The following is a 20093-nucleotide window of genomic DNA, read 5'->3' as shown; positions in this document are numbered from 1 at the left end:
CACTCGGCTCGTACAATGAACACGCTGAAAGAAGTTTAACGAGGCAGATGCAATCTCTTTTTCCCCCACTGTAAAGCCCAATCACATTTTCTGGTGTAATTAAACATGCAAAGTTGTGATCATCACAGAAGGCGGGATGTCGGGATCTCTCTTTCTCTCTCTCTCTCTCTCTTTCTCTCCCCCTCTCCCTCTCTCTCCCTCCATCCATTTAATGTTTGTGTTTTAATGACGCTGTAAAGCACTGTGCTAGTTTTTTTCTTCTTTTCTCTTGTGTTTGGAGATCAATGACAAACACAGGACATCTCAGGATGTGCTTTCAATGATTCCAATAATTGACTAATTGTCAGTGCCACGAAAGGTTAATTCCTTCTTGTGCAAGGAGGAAAATCCTGCTGTTTCCTGTTGGAGGAGGGAAGCACAGGTAGGTGTTCCATGTACATGCTGTACATATATTTCCATCAGTCAAAAGCTCATTTATAAATAATAATAATAATAATAATAATTATTATTATTATAGTAATTATAATAATAATATATGTATTTTCTTTTAGCTGACCGTAGTAGGTGAAGTACTGGGCCAAGTGTAGGAAGGTGAGCGAGACCAGTACGTTGAAGGTCCAGTTGACTCCGGCTGCACACGCGTTGCCCGTGCTCCTCGCCCACAGTGGGTAGATCTCAGAGTTGATGGTCCACGGCATGGGGCCCATTCCTTGAGTGAAAGAAAGAAAGAAAGAAAGAAAGGAAGAAAGAAATCTTACAGTGCATCAGAAAAAAATTCAGTGTTTTGCTTCTTCCACATTTTGGTCTTCAGATGAAGCTGCAAAGAAGAGCTGCCAGTTGTATCTCACCTGGTGCAAAAGCTGCCAGGTAGAACATCAACCCTAGTAAGACGAGCCATGAGAAGGAGGTGGGGCAGTAGTTGTAGGCCCAGTAAGTGTGCTCTCTCATCTGGCTGGAATTAGAGCACCTGGTAGCAAGCACATTGAGTGGCTATTTATATCTTATACGTGAAGGTAATCCTCCCCCGCCTGTTCCAGAGTGTTGCATCCTTAACCCTACACACCTGCATCCTGTGACTCACCTGCCCCATGCTGCCTGCTCAGTGGAGGCCCTATTGACTGGCACGCAGGAGGAGGTGAGCAGCGCAGAGCCGTTCTCGCGGTAGCAAAAGCCGCAGGCGGGGTCCAGCATGCACGGCTCGCACAGCCTGAAACAGATCAGAAAGATATTCTTGATCCATCCATCCATCCATTTTCTTAGCCGCTTTTCCTCATAAGGGTCGCGGGGGGTGCTGGAGCCTATCCCAGCTGGCTTCAGGCAGTAGGCGGGGTACACCCTGAACTGGTTGCCAGCCAATCGCAGGGCACACAGAGACGAACAACCACACTCACAATCACACCTAGGGACAATTTTGGAGTGTTCAATTAACCTGCCATGCATGTCTTTGGAATGTGGGAGGAAACCGGAGTACCCGGTGAAAACCCACGCAAGCACGGGGAGAACATGCAAACTCCACCCAGGAAGGCCGAAGCCCGGACTCGATCTCACGTCCTCTGCACTGGGAGGCGGACGTGCTAACCAGTCAACCACCGTGCTGCCCTAGATATTCTTGATTTTATTTATATTACTGCTGAGGAATTGCCATGTCTCTGTCTCCATGCATGTCTCTCTTAGGCCTACTGACCCCCAGGTGGCAGGTGGCCAAGGCGCAAACAGCAGAAGTCAAATGTTGTCTTTATGTTTTTATCAAGTATAACACTATAGGGTGCTATTTTTCACATGAAAAAGCATATACATTTTTGGGGGGTCATTGTTTGTTTTGTATCTCAAGGTGCCACAATTTTAATGGGACCTTGACTTCAACTTGTCAGAATAAAATAATGTCAGTCTGATTGGATGGATATATACATATACATATATATATATATATATATATATATATATATATATATATATATATATATATATATACATATACATATATACATATATATACATATATATATATATATACATATATATATACATATATATATATATATATATATATATATATATAAACATATACACACACACACACATGTATACACGCACGCACACACACACACACACAAAACTTCACGAAAGATCAGATGTCATTTTTGTTGCAATTTACTGTCACTTAGGCACAAAATGAAGCCCCTGAGCAACCATTTTGCTCTTTCATCATGACAACAATCTCAACAACAACACATAATGGACTCACTGCAGCGCGATCACGCACACACACATAGATGAAAATGGTGGCGAATTAAAGAGATGAGTGCTTTTAGAACAGCGCTGTGGCTTAACCGAGTTCACTTTGCTACAAGTAGTGCGAGCCCACGCACTTGGGCACTGACCACCACACATACACACACACACACACGCACGAGAGTAACACAGGCCAGCGATTCTCACGGTTTAACGACACTTTCAAAAGGCTTTGACTCGGAAAAGATGGGCTAGCGCCAACCATTATCAGCAATATGGGAACAGCGGGACAATTAGTAAGCTTGAACAAGCTGACAGTTGGTGCACTTCACAGCTCTGATCTTCTGACATACTGTTCCTTTTTCACGCACTCATAGAATACTCTGGGCCAATAATAATCTATTATTAAGGTCATAAGTGTTTCATTCTACAATTGCAAACAATATTTGGTGGGAGAACCACAATGTTATAGTTTGAATCCATCTTGGCATGCTTATGTGTGTGTACTCACTGATACTTGAGGCAGGTGGAGTTGGCCATGGAGGGCTCCAATGGGTGGAAGGTGACAGCAGGACTGTGCTGGGCCGACATCAGGAAGCCCACAGCCAGCAGACACAAGCCCAGACACGTGCCTGCGCAACAAAAAAACACGTTCAACATTTTACTCAAGGGTGAACTCGCTTTTGTTGCCTCTGGTTTACACAAGTGTAGCAGGAGGTGATAAAGCTCCCCCTGGTGGAAAGTGGGTGGTAGTGTCTTAATTACTGAGCCAATCAGCATCAGCATCAGTGCTCTCCCTAGATAAGGAGGCAGTATGGCATTAGTCATCCACTTGCTCTTGGCTCTGAGGTTTGTCCACTTCCTGGGTTCCTTGCAGTGAAATCCCTCTACTCCGTTAAGAGGTAACGTGGCATGAGCTGCCTTAGTTACTTTCTTTATGTTACGTAAAGTCAATCGTTGGTTTTATTTGTAGATACCCGTATTAGTGGTTGGCACACGGCTACCCAGGAGTAGGGATGGCAGAAATGGAACATTGAAACGATCAAATCATTGGAAACGATCGATTCACAAAAATAATCGATCTTTTAGAACGTTCAAAACATCTCCCCACAGCGATATCTGGTGGCCAAGTGTAAAATATTACAATCAAACAGTAGATCAGTGTTGCCAGCTCCCAAGTAAGGAAACTAACTATTGGCTGTCTGTCATCACCTAATTTACACAACTGGCAATTTGGCTATAATTGTAATGGACGCCATAAGAGAGAGAAATAATATTATGGGAAACAATAACTGAATAACCCTCACCCCGTCAAAATAAGTATACTGTATAGAAGTACAAATGAGCTTTTTGTTGCTGATACTTGGTTTGTTCTTAATTTTGCCTCTCAACATGACTTAAATGCTCTGATAAAACCCCCAGTGCTATTACATTTCATCAAAAACTACTTTTCAAAGGCTTTTTTTTTTTTTTTTTGCAACAGGGCATCAAGTTTTGACAGACACTATTCAAGAGGAAAAAAGAATGACCTGCAAAAAGATGCAGCGGGAATTGAACCTGGGTTACCTGGATAATTGGCCCATTGTGCGGGTGCGCTACCACTAAACCAACTACCGCGTGCAAAGTGCTCAAAAGGATGTTGACATTTTATTCATGTAAGGCGATGAATCAGCAGCAATTTTACACACAAAGTCAGATTTAAGACATTTTAATATAGTGCAATGGTCGGATTGTATTTAATTCTAGAAAAGGCACTTGCTGAAACAATGTGACGTTTGGAAGCGTAATGTAACGTGAAAGGCAACCATCACGTGACATCCTGATTCTGAGACAGATTTAGGAACGTGATTCGAATCACAAGTTCTGCCTGGGTTCCAGTACGTACCAAAGCAGTTTCGATTTTGCCATCACTAGTAGATACCCGTATTCGTGGTTGGCACATGGCGACCCAGCAGCTTCCTGGGTGCTTCCCATTGTAACTGCCTTTAAGCTCACCATTTGTTGGTTTGGCTGCGGTGTCAGCGCTCGGTTTCCTCTCCAGCAAGGCTGGTAGTATGTATGTCTCAGGCTACCTGTCTGTTTCCTTTTTAATCACATTCATAAATAAATATTGATGGTGACAGTGAGGCAGGGGACCAGTCCTGTGAGACAATGCTGCTTTGTTTTACTTTTGTTTTTAGGTGATTTTAAACAACTTGTGTAGTGTTATTTTACTGCCACGCCGCAATAAGTAGGATTGGCGTCACCTGGCCATACTGAGCACTGGCTGAGTGCAGCATTGGGCACACCCATTTTCTGTCTTTTAATTAGATTTTATTGAGATTGTCGTGGCTGGTTTTTAATGTATTTTTAATTATTTTATCTAGTTTTTAAATGTATACGCTGTTCGCAGAACTCAGAGCTCACGGGAATAGTTCGGGTGCAGGGGGCCAGATTTGCTGTGCAGTGTGATTTACGGTCCCCCCAGCCCCCCCATAAGTGTGCCATTGGGGTGTGGTGTTTTTGTTTTTAAAGGTTCCCCCTCATCAGCGCCCCCACTAACTTTTTACTCTGAGCTCCAGTCCCGTCATTTAAATTTGTGAGTTTTATCATTACACTGTTGATTTTTAATTCTTGTTTAAATAAAATATTTTTGTAAATCAATTTGAACCACACCTCATGCTCCTGTGTATAACAAACTTAGGTACCTCGTCTTGCCACACATGAATGGAGTGTCATGGTTTCAGTGTTGTCACATGGGACGTCATCATAAAATGTTTCCTGTTTTGTTTCTGTCTCACCTACGATGCTGCCCAGGGTGAGTCTCCGCCGGCCCACTTTCTCCACCAGCCACACACCCAGCAGAGTGAACAGGAAGTTGGTGAGCGTGGCGAGTCCCGCCAGCCAGATGGCCAGCCGGTCATCCCGCACGCCCGACATCTGCAGGATGGTGGCGCTGTAGTACCTGCGAGCCACACAGACAAGAGGAGCGGGAGGATGAACGGCTAAAATGGCTACAACCCGGAAAAACAAATGGCTGCCACCAGAATCTGGAAGCGCACTCATCTATTCCTGCAACATGTGACAAAACAAAACAGACCAGACGAGGAAGGAGACAGAAAAGAGCAACAGCTGCTTGGAGCAAATGGATTTTGAGATGGAGGGGGGAGAAAAAAAGTGCCAGACAGGTGAGGGAAAGGATGCCATCACCTTGTTCGGATCATTACAGCAATATCAGCACATCTCCAGCATCTGTGCTGGAACATTTCAATACCATCTACTTCTAAAATACTGCAAATGAGTATACAAATTATGCAATTTCTCGGTCCTAATTGAGAGGCCTCAGCATTAAAATTTCCATTAAAAGTCAAGGTAATTGGGAGCGATTTCATTCACAAAACAAATGGCTAGTGCCATTGATATGTCCCTCAGGGTTTGACTGTGACCCATTAGACGTTTTTGTTTTTCATCCAACGCGCGATAAATGTCTAAAAACGTTGCTTGTGGTGTAACTAACAAGACTGCAAAACTTGAGTCCATTGAGCGAAAACCCTCAAAATGTTTTGTTTCTACTAGGAAACAAGATGAAATGAGTTAAACCTTTCTTTTGCACCTTCAAACAAATCCTTCTGAAGAAAAGTGCCATCTCCTTCCTCTTTGTGTAAGTAAGCTTTTTTTCCCCTTTTTTCTCCACAGGTTGAGGAATTTCTACTAACCAACATTCTAATACCGTTAATACTACACTTTGTTAAATAAGTAAATAGTAATTATTGAATATTATGTGTTTAATGTTCTTGTATACATTTCCCATCAAGTTTCTTATCATTTAGTTGACAAAAAACTAGGGCCCAACCGATATGCATTTTTTTAGGGCGATACAGTTTTTTGGCAGAAAAATTGGCGCCTGTCGATTAATCTGCCGATTACTTAATGCATAAAATTATCCCACCCTAACCCAATTCCTTTGAATGGGACCCCCCCCCCCCCCCCCCCTTCACTTTTGGCATTAGCGCTAGGCTAGCGAATGTTTTAAAAGCGAAGCATTTTTTTTGTGTTTAAATATACAGTGGATGTAATTCTTATATCTTTTTATACCTTTACCTTTATAAGTCTTATATCTTTGTAATACTCGCAACACAGGTGTCATTAAACAGCTTAAAGGGACTGCAACATGAAAAATTAACTTTTTGGAGCTTTTAGCCATGTAATTCCTCACCAAAAACATGACCAAAGTTGTTTTCCTCCATTTGCCCCTGTATGAGAAATTCTAGGTTTTTCTGCTCTCCAAGCACCAGCCCCTCCCAACCTGAGAAAACGAGCTGTTGGCACGGTTTGACGTCATTGCGTGCGGCACCGCCTCAGCGGACTAAATGCACGCCCACTTTCTCTGAGACCTCCCTCAATGGGATAATGACAAAAGTAGCCTTTATCAATAAACATTCTGTCCAAATGAATTCAAAGCAATTAATTAGTCTTCACATTTGCAATGCCAAAGTGCAATGAAATGACAATTGGCTGTCTTAATTGGCTGACACTGATGTAAACTAAAAGTAAAACATTTGCGCTGATGAATTTAAATGAATGAATGGTGTAGTGAATCGTGCGCTTGCCCCATAAGCAGCAGGGCACGGGTTTGCGACCCGCTGTGGTGCTTTTTTTTTTTTATCCCCTCCTCCTTTCCGCTAACCTCTCTGCTCCCCTCCTTTTCCACGATTTCTTGCGGCAAGGACCCGTTTTGTCTTAAATGTTTATTTAAGAATTGATGGCTTGCGTGACCAAATGCAGAGATCTAGCAGCCTGTGAAATTTAGAGTTAATTTTAAATATCGGCTTAAAACCTATCTGAATGTTTCATGGGCGTTGCGCGAAGCAGCCGCCTCAGACAACGTCATGAGACCCACTTAAAGAAAAAACACGAGCTCGAACACGTCGTTGAGTCAAGACTGAGACCCGATAATGAAACCCGAAAGTATTCCTTTGAATTCTTTGCCTTTCATGAGCTTGTGCAGGATGGCTACAAGTCCAGAATGTTCACAAAAGGCAATATATACCTAGAAAGATACAGTACAGTAGCTACTGGTTAATGCTAATCTATACATATACAGTACTGTATGTGCATGTGCGTGTATGGCTTACAGAAATGGGTGAATAATTGAAAGAGGCATTCATAGTACAATTCCCCAGAAGGAAATGCAAAAATCGGAAAATCACGTGGGACACTGAATGCGTTAAAACAATTTATCATACAGGATATACACGCTTTTTTCTTTTTGGTGACTTCATGTGATAGACATTACTTTAGTACCACGGTGGGTAAAATACTTCAATCTGGCCCAATGAATACTTCCATTGTCAAGAGTCCTGTAATATTTGTTGCAATAATTCAGCCCTGCAAACTTGTTAATTCAATTGTGTTATTCTATTTGTCTAATTAAATATTTAATTAATTTATTGTAAATAATACAAAAACAGTCAAATAGATAGCATTTACATATATTTAAACACATGTCACATTTATTATGAATAATACTATTAAAACAATTTTACAAGTGTATTTACACAGACCTGACATTTACAGATCAAAAGTCTTATAATAGTTTTTTACATATTTTTTTCCCATGTTTTTTTAATCAAATAACCAATTTACTTGCCTGATTAATACAAAAATATCCAATAACGTCTTTTATAGTCGCTTAACGCTTACAACAATAAAAATATAAATTACAGGCAGAAGAACATTTTTACGCTTTCACAATATTTTGTCCTTTAGTATTTGTTTCAAGATGACCCATTTGTCCATTTTAAAAATCAAGTGTGGTCTGAAATTAGCTTCTACATTGACTATCTCAGGTTCAAAACCCAAATGTAATGGGGTTCCCATAAATCATAATTCCATATCACTTGATGCAACAAATGAAAATGAAATCATTAATGTGGTGTATAAATAAAAAATCCACAGACTGCAATGACCTGGACGTTAGTATATTAAAACAAGTCATTGATGTAATTGCTAAGCCACTATCTCAGATTTTTAATTTGTCTTTTACAACTGTAAGGTTTCCGGATCCAATGAAAGTAGCAAAAGTATTTCCCATCTATAAATGTGGTGAGAAATATCAATTTATGAATTATAGACCTATATCAATCTTGCCTCAATTCTCTAAAATATTAGAAAAGCTCTACACAAATAGAACAGATCAATTTATTGATGCACATAATATACTAAACGATAGCCAACACGAATTTTGGAAAAATAGATCACCTGTACTCGCGCTGATGGAACTTATAGAAGAAATTACAAATAATATCGATTAAAAAAACAACAACATTCTGTCGGAATCGTCATAGACTTAAAGAAAGCCTTCAATACTATGGATAAAATACTTCTAAAAAGAAAAAAAAAAAAAAAAAATGGGATCAGAGGTATTGCTTTTAACAAGATAAAGTCCTATTTATCGAATAGGAAACAGTATGTTCAGTTGGGGCAGCACAGGTCCATGTGTGAAAATATATGTGGAGTTCCACAGGGATCTGTGCTGGGCCCTAAATTGTTCCTACTTTACATCAATGACCTGTATTTAGTCTCAGAAAAACTAAAGTTTGTCCTATTTGCAGACGATACAGCAATATTATGCTCTGGCGAGAATCTCAAAACATTGATAGAAGAGTTTAAAATTGAAATGTGTAAGCTAAAAAACTGGTTTGCCATCAATAAATTGTATTTAAATTGTATTTCACTGCCAGACGTTTTCAGAAACGGGTTGTTCCCAGTGCCAGCCGATTTAAACATTTTGACTGATCTTTCAAGGTCCACAGAAAATGTTGTGTTTGGACTGTGGAAACACACATACTACCAAATGAAAGATTGGACTCTCATCTTTCATCAGAAAAAAAAGTTTGTTTCTACCTTATTCCGTTCTTCAGTAATCAACAATAGAAAATGGTTACTTTCACCGAAATTCTCTGTTTTAAACAAAAAACGGAGAAAAAGAGCTTTTTGTGAAACAATGTTATTTCATGCACTCTAGTGAATTCTACACTTCTTTTTGTCCATGAATGATGTCACAAACACCTAAATAGTGCTTTACTTCTGTAAAACGCTTTCACCAACAATGAAAAAGTGTTTTTTGATTGCAAAATACGTTTATTTCCATTCAACAGTGTAACAATTTGACAAAACAATTTTGCAAACTATTTACAAATGTGTGCAACTGTGGTACTACTTACAATTATGTGGATGTTTCAAATACAGTTTTTCTTTTTATAACGCTCTCCTGCGTGCAAGGAGACGCCGCTGGACTCGCACAACAGTTTACTTTCACTTTGTCCGTTTCGCGTGTAAATGTTACACGTTACACTTTCCTTTTTTTCCGTGGAATAAATAGCAAGTAGCAGACTGTACACACTCCTCCGATGAATATGCATTGGACTCGGGAAACTCTTCGTCGTCCGATCGAACGTCCGCCTGTGCGTGCTCGATTGTGCTCCGCGTTTATGACGCCGTCATAGCCGCCGCGTCAGCGGTTCCAATTTCGCCGTCAAGCTCGGATTCACCTTCATCATCATCGATGATAAAAAAAAAGAGCCATTTAGAATGACTCTAAAAAGCATGTGTATCACCAGGGCTAGAGTGGACCTGTGGAATGGCCTCCAATCTGATATTAAAACTTGTGCCAACTTATAAAAAATAAATTAAAAAAAGAGAGCAATGATGATGACATGTCAAATCGGTAAAATTACCGAATGAACAATACTGAGCTCTCTCGGGAAAAAAAAATGAAACAAAAAAACTTGTGCCAACTTGAGGCAATTCAAAAAGGTTTGTACAAATTACTGTGTTTTTAATTACTAGCTAATGAGTAAGAGGTGTTTATTTTTTTTGTTCCTAGCAACAATTATTTATTTTATTATTTTTAATACTGTATTCATAAATCTATTGAGACTATTTTCTTCTTCTCAATTGTCAATTGAGTTTTTCTAATATTGTACAATTACAAACGTTTATTCTATTTACACAATTTATCTTTGAGTATCTTCAAGCTATACAACCATAAACGAGTATCCTGTTTGTGCCAATTGTTTTCCTTTTTTGTATTCTTATATTGTATATTTGAGGCCTGTTTTTTTATTTTTATTATTATTATTCTTGTGCTACTTGTAAATAAGTTGTTTTTTGTCCTCAGTTTGAGGTTCTGTCATACAAGAAATGTATAATCAAATAGTGGAAAATTAGGGGTAGGATTATTATAAGTTCTCTGAACTTCTACCTGCTCCTTTTGAGTACCACCATTGTATAACTTCTGTTGTAATTGTTTTGTTTCTTTTTCACCTGATGTTACTCAAATAAATGAAAAAAAATGTGACCCTTGAGCACAAAAGTTTTCCCACCACAATGATAAATATATACTTCCTTAAACTGATATAACTAACATCTTTGCAGACCGGAGACACTTTTCAACGGCAGCTGTAAACCAATCTTTGGCACGCACCACCATCTTGATGACACATCAATGTAAATGGTTCACTATTGATGAGCAGATCAATCAAAGCAGCGCAAGAGAGAGCGTGGAGGAGGAGGACGCTCAGCCCTGAGCTGTTCTCAGTGAGGGTCAGGATGAAGATAAATGCACATTTAAAGAAGCATGCCACAAACAGCATTTGTGACAGGTGCGATGTGTCACTTGGTTTAACAGCAGCCCAAATTCTCCCCAGCTAACATGTCAGTCACATTCAAATTTGCAAGCTCTCATTTGAGCCAGGCACACACCCCGACGTCAGACAACAATCCACAGTCAGAGCCACACACGCGTGGTACAAAATAAAAAATAGAACGCACGCACACACTTAGCCTATTGCCTTTGCTTTGGCGGTTGCCAGGCAACAGCACACATTCCCAGATTGTTTACAGAGCCTGCTAATATAGTTTATCTGGAAGGGTTGGCGAGACAGACACAGATGGAAAGATAACAACTATACAGGGAAGGGGAAAAATAGGTGTTTGGTTTCTTTCCTGTTGCTTGGCGGATGATGTGTTATGAAATTCTTTGTAATTTCATAGCGCCGCGATGTTACGTGCATCTGTCTCAATATGTTCGGACTGAATGGGCAGGATTGAGACACAAACGCACACTATTGCTTTGTTTTTGCCGTTGTTTTTAGGTCTAATGGAGAGAGTATGGTAGCTTAAACATTTTCTAATGGTGTCCCTGCTTCCTAATAAAACTAAATAAAAATGTAACTAGATGTGATTAAGTTCATTGTTGCCTGCTTTGTTAGAAAAAAAGGCATCTTTATATATCAAGACAAGAAATATACAAAGTGTAGTATTATAGACTTAATCCCAACCACGGTGCCTTGGCACATTAACAGAAAATTGTCCAATCACCTAATTGTTCTGTAAATGATTATTTCTTCACTACATATGTACACACATGGACAAAATTGTTGATACCCCTCTGTCAATTTAAAAGGAACCCTGACTGTAATGACAAGTTTGCTCTATATTATATTTATTTCGTTGTTATTAACATAACTATGAGATTCATAGTCTCCGTAGCATTCCTAAAGGGACGATTAAAACTCTTGAATGTCTGGTGAATGACGAGAGCACGGCGTGGGGAAGGGTGAGTCTCCCAATCGCATGTTGTTTCTTTAGAAACGCAACGAGGCTTAACTTGCTTTCTTTATAGACGTTTCACATTGCTCGGCAGAGAGCCTGCCACCATTTTACGTCACTACGCACTGAATGCGTTGCAACGTAAATAACAATGGCGACGTACGTCCAAATAAAGTTTCTACAAAATGTTTTAACTGGTAATGATTTTTGAAAAATAAATCTTTTAGTTATGTTAGTAACAACCAAATAAATAATATAGAGAAATCTTGTCATTACAGTCAGGGTTCCTTTTAAGAAAAATCCTCACCGGCATACAAGTATGAAAATATATAAGTATACTGGATGCATATCATTTATTTAATGCTTGGGGAATGCACAAACAGACATACAGTATGTAGAAAAAAGGTGAACAGTATGTTGAAGAAGTGATAAGAGATGCTCAGTTGACTGAAATGGTTTGGCGCATTGCATCCCAAGTGAGTGAATAGGTAACAAAATCCAAAGCAAAACGGCCCGAAAGACTCGCTGACCTCGAGGTGCCGCCGGCGCGGACGTACTCACATGACTGTGTTGATTCCGGAGAGCTGCTGGAACATCTGGAGGCCGCAGCCCACCAGGAGTGCTCGCCGCGTGGGAGGGTAGGTAAGCATGCGCCAGATCAGCGGGCCATCTGGAGACGGCAAAAGCACAATTCCAGTCATTTGGAAGGATATCAAGTAGGACCTTCACTTACCACCACTCACCTACCCAGGTACATTTATTAAAAATGGGGATTACTTTGAGGGATGAGAGAGTGTGAGAGAGAGTACACCCCCGCGTGAGTGGGACGGTTGCTACATATGTATGTATATACATACATACATACATACATACATATATACATATATATATACATACATACATACATACATACATACATACATATATACATACATATATATATATATACACATATATATACATTATATATATATATATACATATATATATACATACATACATATATATATATATACACATATATATACATTATATATATATATATACATATATATATATATATATATATATATATATATATATATATATATATATATATATACATATATACATATATATATATATATATACATACATACATATATATATATACATATATATATATACATACATACATACATACATATATATATACATACATACATACATACATATATATATATATATATACATACATACATACATATATACATACATATATATATATATATACATACATATATATATATATATATATATATATATATACATACATACATATATATATATACATACATATATATAATAATAACAATATTGTCATTCATTATTGAGCAAAAGTTGTTGATTTAAGAAAAACTCAGATTTCATGGGTGCAAGAGTACTATGTGAACCTCTCACTTAATCGAACATTGCTCTTCCTTTTGCAATGAGAACTTCATCCAAACACTTTCTTTAGTGATTTATCAGTCTTTCACATCTACTTTGGGGGGATTTTTGCCACTCTTCCTTTCAAAATGCAGCCAGTTGAGAGAGGTTGGATGGGCGTCTAGCATAAACTGCCCGCTTCAGCTCTCGCCACAGTATTTTGAAAGAATTTAAGTCAGGATTTTGACTGGGCACATTCAGAACATGAATCTTATTGTTCTTCAGACATTCCTTGGTTGTATTGCTGGAATGCTTTGGATTATTTTCATGTTGCATGATCTATCTTCTACCAGGCTGTAACTTCACAAAGGACGGCTCTAGGTTTTGATCAAGGATTTCACATTATTCCTCTGAATTTATAATTCCCTGGATTAAGTGGAGTTGTCCAGGTCCTGAGGATGAAAAGCCAGCCCAGAATTTCACATTCTCACCCCCATGCTTCACTCTAGGGTGAAGGTTCGTTTGCTGGTATGCAGTGTTGACTTATCACCAAACATGACTGTTTTAGTTGTGACTCATCAGTCCACAAAAGGGACTTCCAGAAAGCTTCAGTGTTGTCCAGGTACTGGCAAAGTTGAGATGGGCAGCTTTGATTTTTTTTGTGAGCAGAGGCTTCTCGCTAGCAAGCCTTCCATGAAAGCCTTGTCGATTGACTTTTCTTCTGATTCTTGAAGGATGCACGTATCCCAGATGCAGCAAAAGGGGTCTGCAAATCCCTTGATGTGATGTTCGATTTGGCTTTTGACCTAAATTAGAATTTTTCCTGTGGTTCTTGCTGATATTTTTAGAAGGTCGTGTGGAATGATGAAGCTAAATTTTTTTAGATGACTTTATAGCTGCAGCACGGTGGCTGACTGGTTAGCACGTCCGCCTCCCAGTGCAGAGGACGTGAGATCGAGTCCGGGCTTCGGCCTTCCTGGGTGGAGTTTGCATGTTCTCCCCGTGCTTGCGTGGGTTTTCACCGGGTACTCCGGTTTCCTCCCACATTCCAAAAACATGCATGGCAGGTTAATTGAACTCTCCAAATTGTCCCTAGGTGTGAATGTGAGTGTGGTTGTTCGTCTCTGTGTGCCCTGCGATTGGCTGGCAACCAGTTCAGGGTGTACCCCGCCTACTGCCCGAAGCCAGCTGGGATAGGCTCCAGCACCCCCGCGACCCTAGTGAGGAAAAGCGGCCAAGAAAATGGATGGATGGATGGACTTTATAGCTTTCACCAGACAGATGTGCTGTCACTACATACTTCCTGAGGTCCCCTTAGATTTTTCTTCCTCTCAGCATGACTGACCTGTATGGGTTTGCCTGGATAAGACTAAAGTAACGCGGTTTCAGTGGTTAGTTTCGCTACCAATTTGTCCTACCTGATCCTACTTGACTGCTTGTTTTAAGCAATGCAGCTCAGGGTTCACTTACTTTTGCACCTATATGAATTGACCAAAAACTCTTTTTAATTAAGTTTTGAATACACAATTGATTACAAAAAAGAATAGTGCATTGAATTGATCAACCTACACCTGTTATTTCATATAAAATGTAATGGTTCAGATTGAACAACAAAATCAGGTTGAAACAATTGGAAAGTCCAAATTGCTCAAGAGGTTCACAAACTTCTGAGCAGCACTGTATATATACAAGACTACATGGTGTCCATTATGTAAATTATTGCTCTAAATTATAAAAAAATTACCAGAATACACGGTTTAGACAAGATAACAGGTGTGTAAAAAACAAAAAACAATTTGCATTGTAAAATTGGTTATGCTTTATTAGATGTGAGTGTATCGAATCGTCCTTGAATGGTATCACACCCCACGTCCTTTAAGATGCATTCCCCAATTTATATGGAAAAATCTGCTTTTCTGGAGAGATGCACATTCTGTTTGAATAAAAATAAATAATAATAAAAATAGATAAATAAAAATCCCAATTAACGCAATTTGTAGTGCTCTGAGCACAGTGGATAATAGGTGAGTACTGCTCAAATGAAGATAATTCAAGATAATACACAAAAGACTGCAAGTTGGCCTCAATGAGCTCTTGCTTTCTTGTCTTGTTTTTTTTTCTCCAACCACACTCTTATCGGCACCGGCCTTCCTGCCTCTCAGCCTGATCTCCTGCCAGCATGCCGACAAGCCCCTTCCTCTGGGAAGTCTTAATAGGATGAGAGAGTGAGAGGACAAGCATAGCGGACAGAGGAGGGAGAGATAGGGACGGCAAGATGTGGAGGATAAAGTTGCTCGAACCCGACACACTGCATGAAGCCTGCTGCACATGTGAAACCGCACACCAAAAGGGGAGCGGCTGTATGCAGGAGGACTCTCTCTCTATATATATATATATATATACATAAATATATATATATATATATATATATATATATATATATATATATATATATATATATATATATATATATATATATATATGGATGGGGTGTATAGACTTTTTACATCCTCTATATGTAACTTGTGGCGTGCATGTTAAGTGGATTATTTTGGCTAATCCAATTCGAACATGTTCGGTTCAAATGTTTAAAAAAAATATATCTTTATTTTAGTTTCACTTCTTGGATTTGTAATTATCATTATTATTTTCTTAATCTTTGAAATTCATTCATTGAAATTAGGGATAGGCGAGTACCGACACAAGTCAGTCCTTATTTCAAGGTTTCGTTACTCACTACGTTGGCTGCCGTTTCACGATCAGGAACTAGACATAAGAAATTGGAAGAATAGAAAATTGCCATTAATCTCATGCAATTTTCAGGGAAAATGCTATATTAAGATCTATGGGTTTTTCTTTAAAATTAACTGCCGTTTTTTTTGGGAAAGGAGGGGGGGAATGTTGACTTTATCAAAAGTACTTGTGGTATCGGCGCTTTGTACACTTCACAGTTGTTAAAAGAGCAAACACGAAATTCTTGAAACCAACATCTCTATAATGTTTTTAAAGTCTGTTCACTACAGCCAATAATTTCACCACAAGTCTAATAGACACTTTTTTTAAGAAGTATTCTTATAACATGGATTGGAATATTAAACTCATAAATCAAAGCGGTTGCCTAATGGGTGTAAAAAATATACGAAATGGTGTAAATATTTCCCATGTGCCTGTTATTGTATTCTTAATATATATATTTTTTATTAAGGCCGCGCGAGGATATGAAGAAGTGCTCTGACCGCAGACAGCTGAAAAAGATAACCTGGTGGAGTATGATGGCTTGATTTCCAGCCAAGCCGACCGTTATCGGATTAGCCGCGAGGGATATCAAGATTTATGTGCCCGGCCGGGATCAACTATCCGGAGAGGTCCATCTCATGAAGAAGGGCTTCATTTAATCCATACATACACTTTATTGATCTTTTTCCGTCCCCAAGAAGTGAACTATAGAAAGACATCAGACACACGTGCAAAGACACACACCGCTTAATTTCCTCACTGGAGCACCAACCTGCTGTAATTCAATCAGATGAGATATTGAAAGCGACTGGATGGCGGGAGTGGGAAGAAGAAAAAAACAACAACAACCCAGTCAAGCCACAAGCGTCGTGATTTAGTCTCACAGTGCCGATCTAATTGCATGACATTGAAACCTCGTCTTACTTGCATTTTGTTTACAGTAACGCAATTATGCATCTTCCCTTCAACCCTTCATTTATTTTCCGAGAGAGAGCTCAGTATTGCTCATTCGGTAATCTTACCGATTCAACATGTCTTCATCAATGCTCTTTTGTGTGTGTGTGTGTGTCTGTGTGCGCAAAATGTGTGTGTGTGTGTGTGTGTGTGTGTGTGTGTGCGCATATGTGCGTGCGTGTGAGTTTGTGCTCATTAATTCACCTGAAACCTAGTAAAAATCCCATACCCTTCATTTAAACCAGTGGTGTCCAAACTCGGTCCTCGAGGGCCGGTAGTCCTGCAGGTTTTTGAGGTTTCCCTGCTCCAACGCACCTGTTCCAATCAACAAGGTCGTTATCATGCTTATGCAGAGCTTGCTGATGAGCTTCAGCTGTGTTGGAGGAGAGAAATATCCAAAACCTGCGGGACTACCGGCCCCCGAGGACCGAGTTTGGACACCACTGATTTAAACCAAATACTTCAGAATCCCGCTAGAGTCGTGAAGTTGTCAGGAGGCCCGAGGAAGGATCAAAGAAAAGAATGAAAAATGAAATCCAGCACCGACCAGACACCAACTACCACCCACAGGGTTACAAACCAGAATCTTTCACCAACCCCAGAAACATCTAAATTCCAACAAATTAAGGAGACCTCAAGAGACCAAAGGAAAGACTGAAGAAAGAAAGGAAGGATAGATGAAGCATAGTGAGATCCACAGACATCAGCCTCCACCGATTCAGCGACTAGAGGAAGAAGCAGATTGTGTTTGAATTTTGGTAGATGCTGGTGTGGTGGATCTGGCATGCACGAAAACCTCCACCAAAGAAGGGAGCCGTCAACCCTGGCCAGGACATAGCAAACACAACCCCCTAGGGCCCCCCAGGTTGCGGCAGCGCCAGGGCACAACCCCCGGGCCCCGCGGGGGCCACCGGCCGGAGAGCAAATCCAGGAGCGCGGAGCGCCCCCAACCCCAACGCAGCAGAACGGGGCACGGCAGGCTCAACAGGCACACTACCGGCAGTGGGAAATTATATCCCCCCCAACTCCGATCCACCTGCTTCCCTTCGATCCTTCAATTACAAGGTAGCTTGGCCAGTAATTTCCACAACAGCGCACATGAGTGCTTCTGATGTGCAGCGTGACGGTGCTGTGGATACGACCGGCCAGGCAAGCTTGACATCGGTTACCATGGTTTTTATCAGAACTGCACCGGGACTTGACTTGCCTTGAGATTTGGGACTCACTTTGCTAGACCTCCACTCAATTGAATCAACTTTTTTTTTTAATAATGTCCAGAAAATAAGTTGTGACAGGAATGAGCTGAGATTTAAAAACCTCTAGTCAGAGTTGAAATATCATCAAATACACAGAAAATATTTGGGGATGGTGCTTGAGGTAATGTGTAACAGGAGTGAAAACACGTAACCAAAGTTTGAATTTAAACTGAAACTGTATGTTACTGTTAATTTTACAGTCAAATTATACATCAAACTCTACTCCACTGTAATACAGCATGTGTTCATACTGTGTCAACAAGAGATGTCCTGGAGTTGTTTTTATTATTTTTTTTAAACCTTCTTTAACATTCACGATTCAGCACACGGACTCTCCAATTATCTTTACTGATTGCCTACCTGCTTTCAGGAAACACCCCAATCCCCACTAATTAAAGAAGCTGTTGAGCATCATTATTCTTGTCGGATGCTTCCATTTGCCACATGTTAATGGAGCCTGAAGTTGATAGATGGCAGCTTTGCATTTCCAAGAGCATCGTGGAAGATGGCTGATTCTCATATTTGAATGTTAGCATATAATTTGTTGATACTGTTGTGCAGAATTCAGAGAGAAATCAAAGGCGGAAGCATTAGCAGGCAACCTGTCTCTCCCCTCTAATTATTCGCCTCACCTCCTCATCTCAACTTTATCAGAGCAGGATCACATCACCTCATACTGGGCCGTATTCAAGAGCGGCGGGGTCAAGATTTATGCCGAATAGAAACCAAGATGTAATTCATGCTATTTAGTTGGTTTAAATGTGCGTACAAATTAAAAATGTTGATACTGTACAAGACTTATCACATACAGTACCTAGCATCATTGTTTGAAATAATTTAGTTTTTTTCTTGCTGATAGAAATTTATTCATCCACTTGCTATTACAATTTCATATTCATGGCAGCCAGAAATACTAAAAGGTGTGTAAAGTCAACTGGCTCAATATTCCTTCATCCATGGATGGCATCCTGACAGCCACACAGATAGGAATACAGACAGACCTGGTTTGCTCAATTATTGACGCCAGAGGAGCAAGGATTTTGGAGAAAGTCACCATTTTCTAGGCTGGCTGACTGAGGTTTTAAGGCTGCAGCCTAACCATGGAAAAAGTCATTATGCCCTTCACTAAAGTAAGAAGGTATTTGAGGGGCCACATACATAGCAAGCCTAAGCAAGAGTAGATAACAAATGTGAGTTAAATTTAGTTTTCGGCCTTTGCCATCATCTTTGCGAGGGACATCATTTTGTTGTCACTCACTCTTGACAATACATTTTGAAGAGAGAAGCCCTTTTGATGACAGTTGTGCAGATTTGTAAATAAAGCTGAGAAATAGACTAACCCCGAACTAAAATGATCGATGACAGACAATACTGGCAAATGGCTTCAATCACTGAAGCAGATGGCGCACATTTGGAATCGGCGAGCCAGTCTCTGAGAGGACGTGTTTTAAAAAGCAACGTGATTGGCAACATCTGCTTTTCAAAGAGTGTTGCTGACTGATGATGCAAGACGCTTGCAGGACTTGCAGGGAGATTTTCATTTTACTTTTAAAAGCCGCAAAGTGACCTTTGCCGTGGCTTGAATGAGATCTTGATCAATGACTTAATCATGCATCATTCCTTCCATCGTCTTTGTCTTTCTGGAGACGGCGGATCAAGAGAGGTCACACTTTGATGTCCCCCTCCTTGTCATTTACTGAGAGAGGAACTGGACTAAGTCGGTAAGAACATGTCTGGAGTAGCGGCCTTTTCTGCGATATCGTGCTTCTCTGTTTGCTTGTCTCTGCGGGCTTTAGGAGTAGTAGTAGGAGTAGTGCCTAGTCTAGCACCGCTGCTGTAGAAGCGACCCTGGCTGATAGTCACAGAAGTAAAAGCAGGCAGGTGTAAAAACAGACATGCACCTGCTGCATTCGG

At 40.0% G+C, this 20093-nt stretch overlaps 1 protein-coding gene across 3 annotated transcripts in view; it reads right to left on the bottom strand.

Moving 5' to 3' along the window:
- Nucleotides 1-20093, bottom strand: part of LOC144034834 (proton myo-inositol cotransporter-like) — a 48331-nt gene that overhangs the window by 1920 nt on the left and 26318 nt on the right. For 2 of the 3 annotated variants that reach the window (XM_077543908.1, XM_077543910.1), the window contains exons 4-9: nucleotides 12388-12496; nucleotides 5013-5176; nucleotides 2744-2864; nucleotides 1082-1207; nucleotides 849-967; nucleotides 557-709 (exon numbers count right to left, since the gene is read on the bottom strand). In XM_077543908.1, the coding sequence (XP_077400034.1) occupies nucleotides 557-709; nucleotides 849-967; nucleotides 1082-1207; nucleotides 2744-2864; nucleotides 5013-5176; nucleotides 12388-12496 (792 nt within the window). The remainder of the gene's footprint in view (nucleotides 1-556; nucleotides 710-848; nucleotides 968-1081; nucleotides 1208-2743; nucleotides 2865-5012; nucleotides 5177-12387; nucleotides 12497-20093) is intronic. The other variant, XM_077543909.1, reaches the window with a different exon arrangement.

The sequence above is a fragment of the Vanacampus margaritifer genome, chromosome 15 (genome assembly GCF_051991255.1).
Source record: "Vanacampus margaritifer isolate UIUO_Vmar chromosome 15, RoL_Vmar_1.0, whole genome shotgun sequence".
Classification (NCBI taxonomy): Eukaryota; Metazoa; Chordata; class Actinopteri; order Syngnathiformes; family Syngnathidae; genus Vanacampus; species Vanacampus margaritifer.
This window is presented reverse-complemented; position numbering and strand designations above follow the sequence as displayed.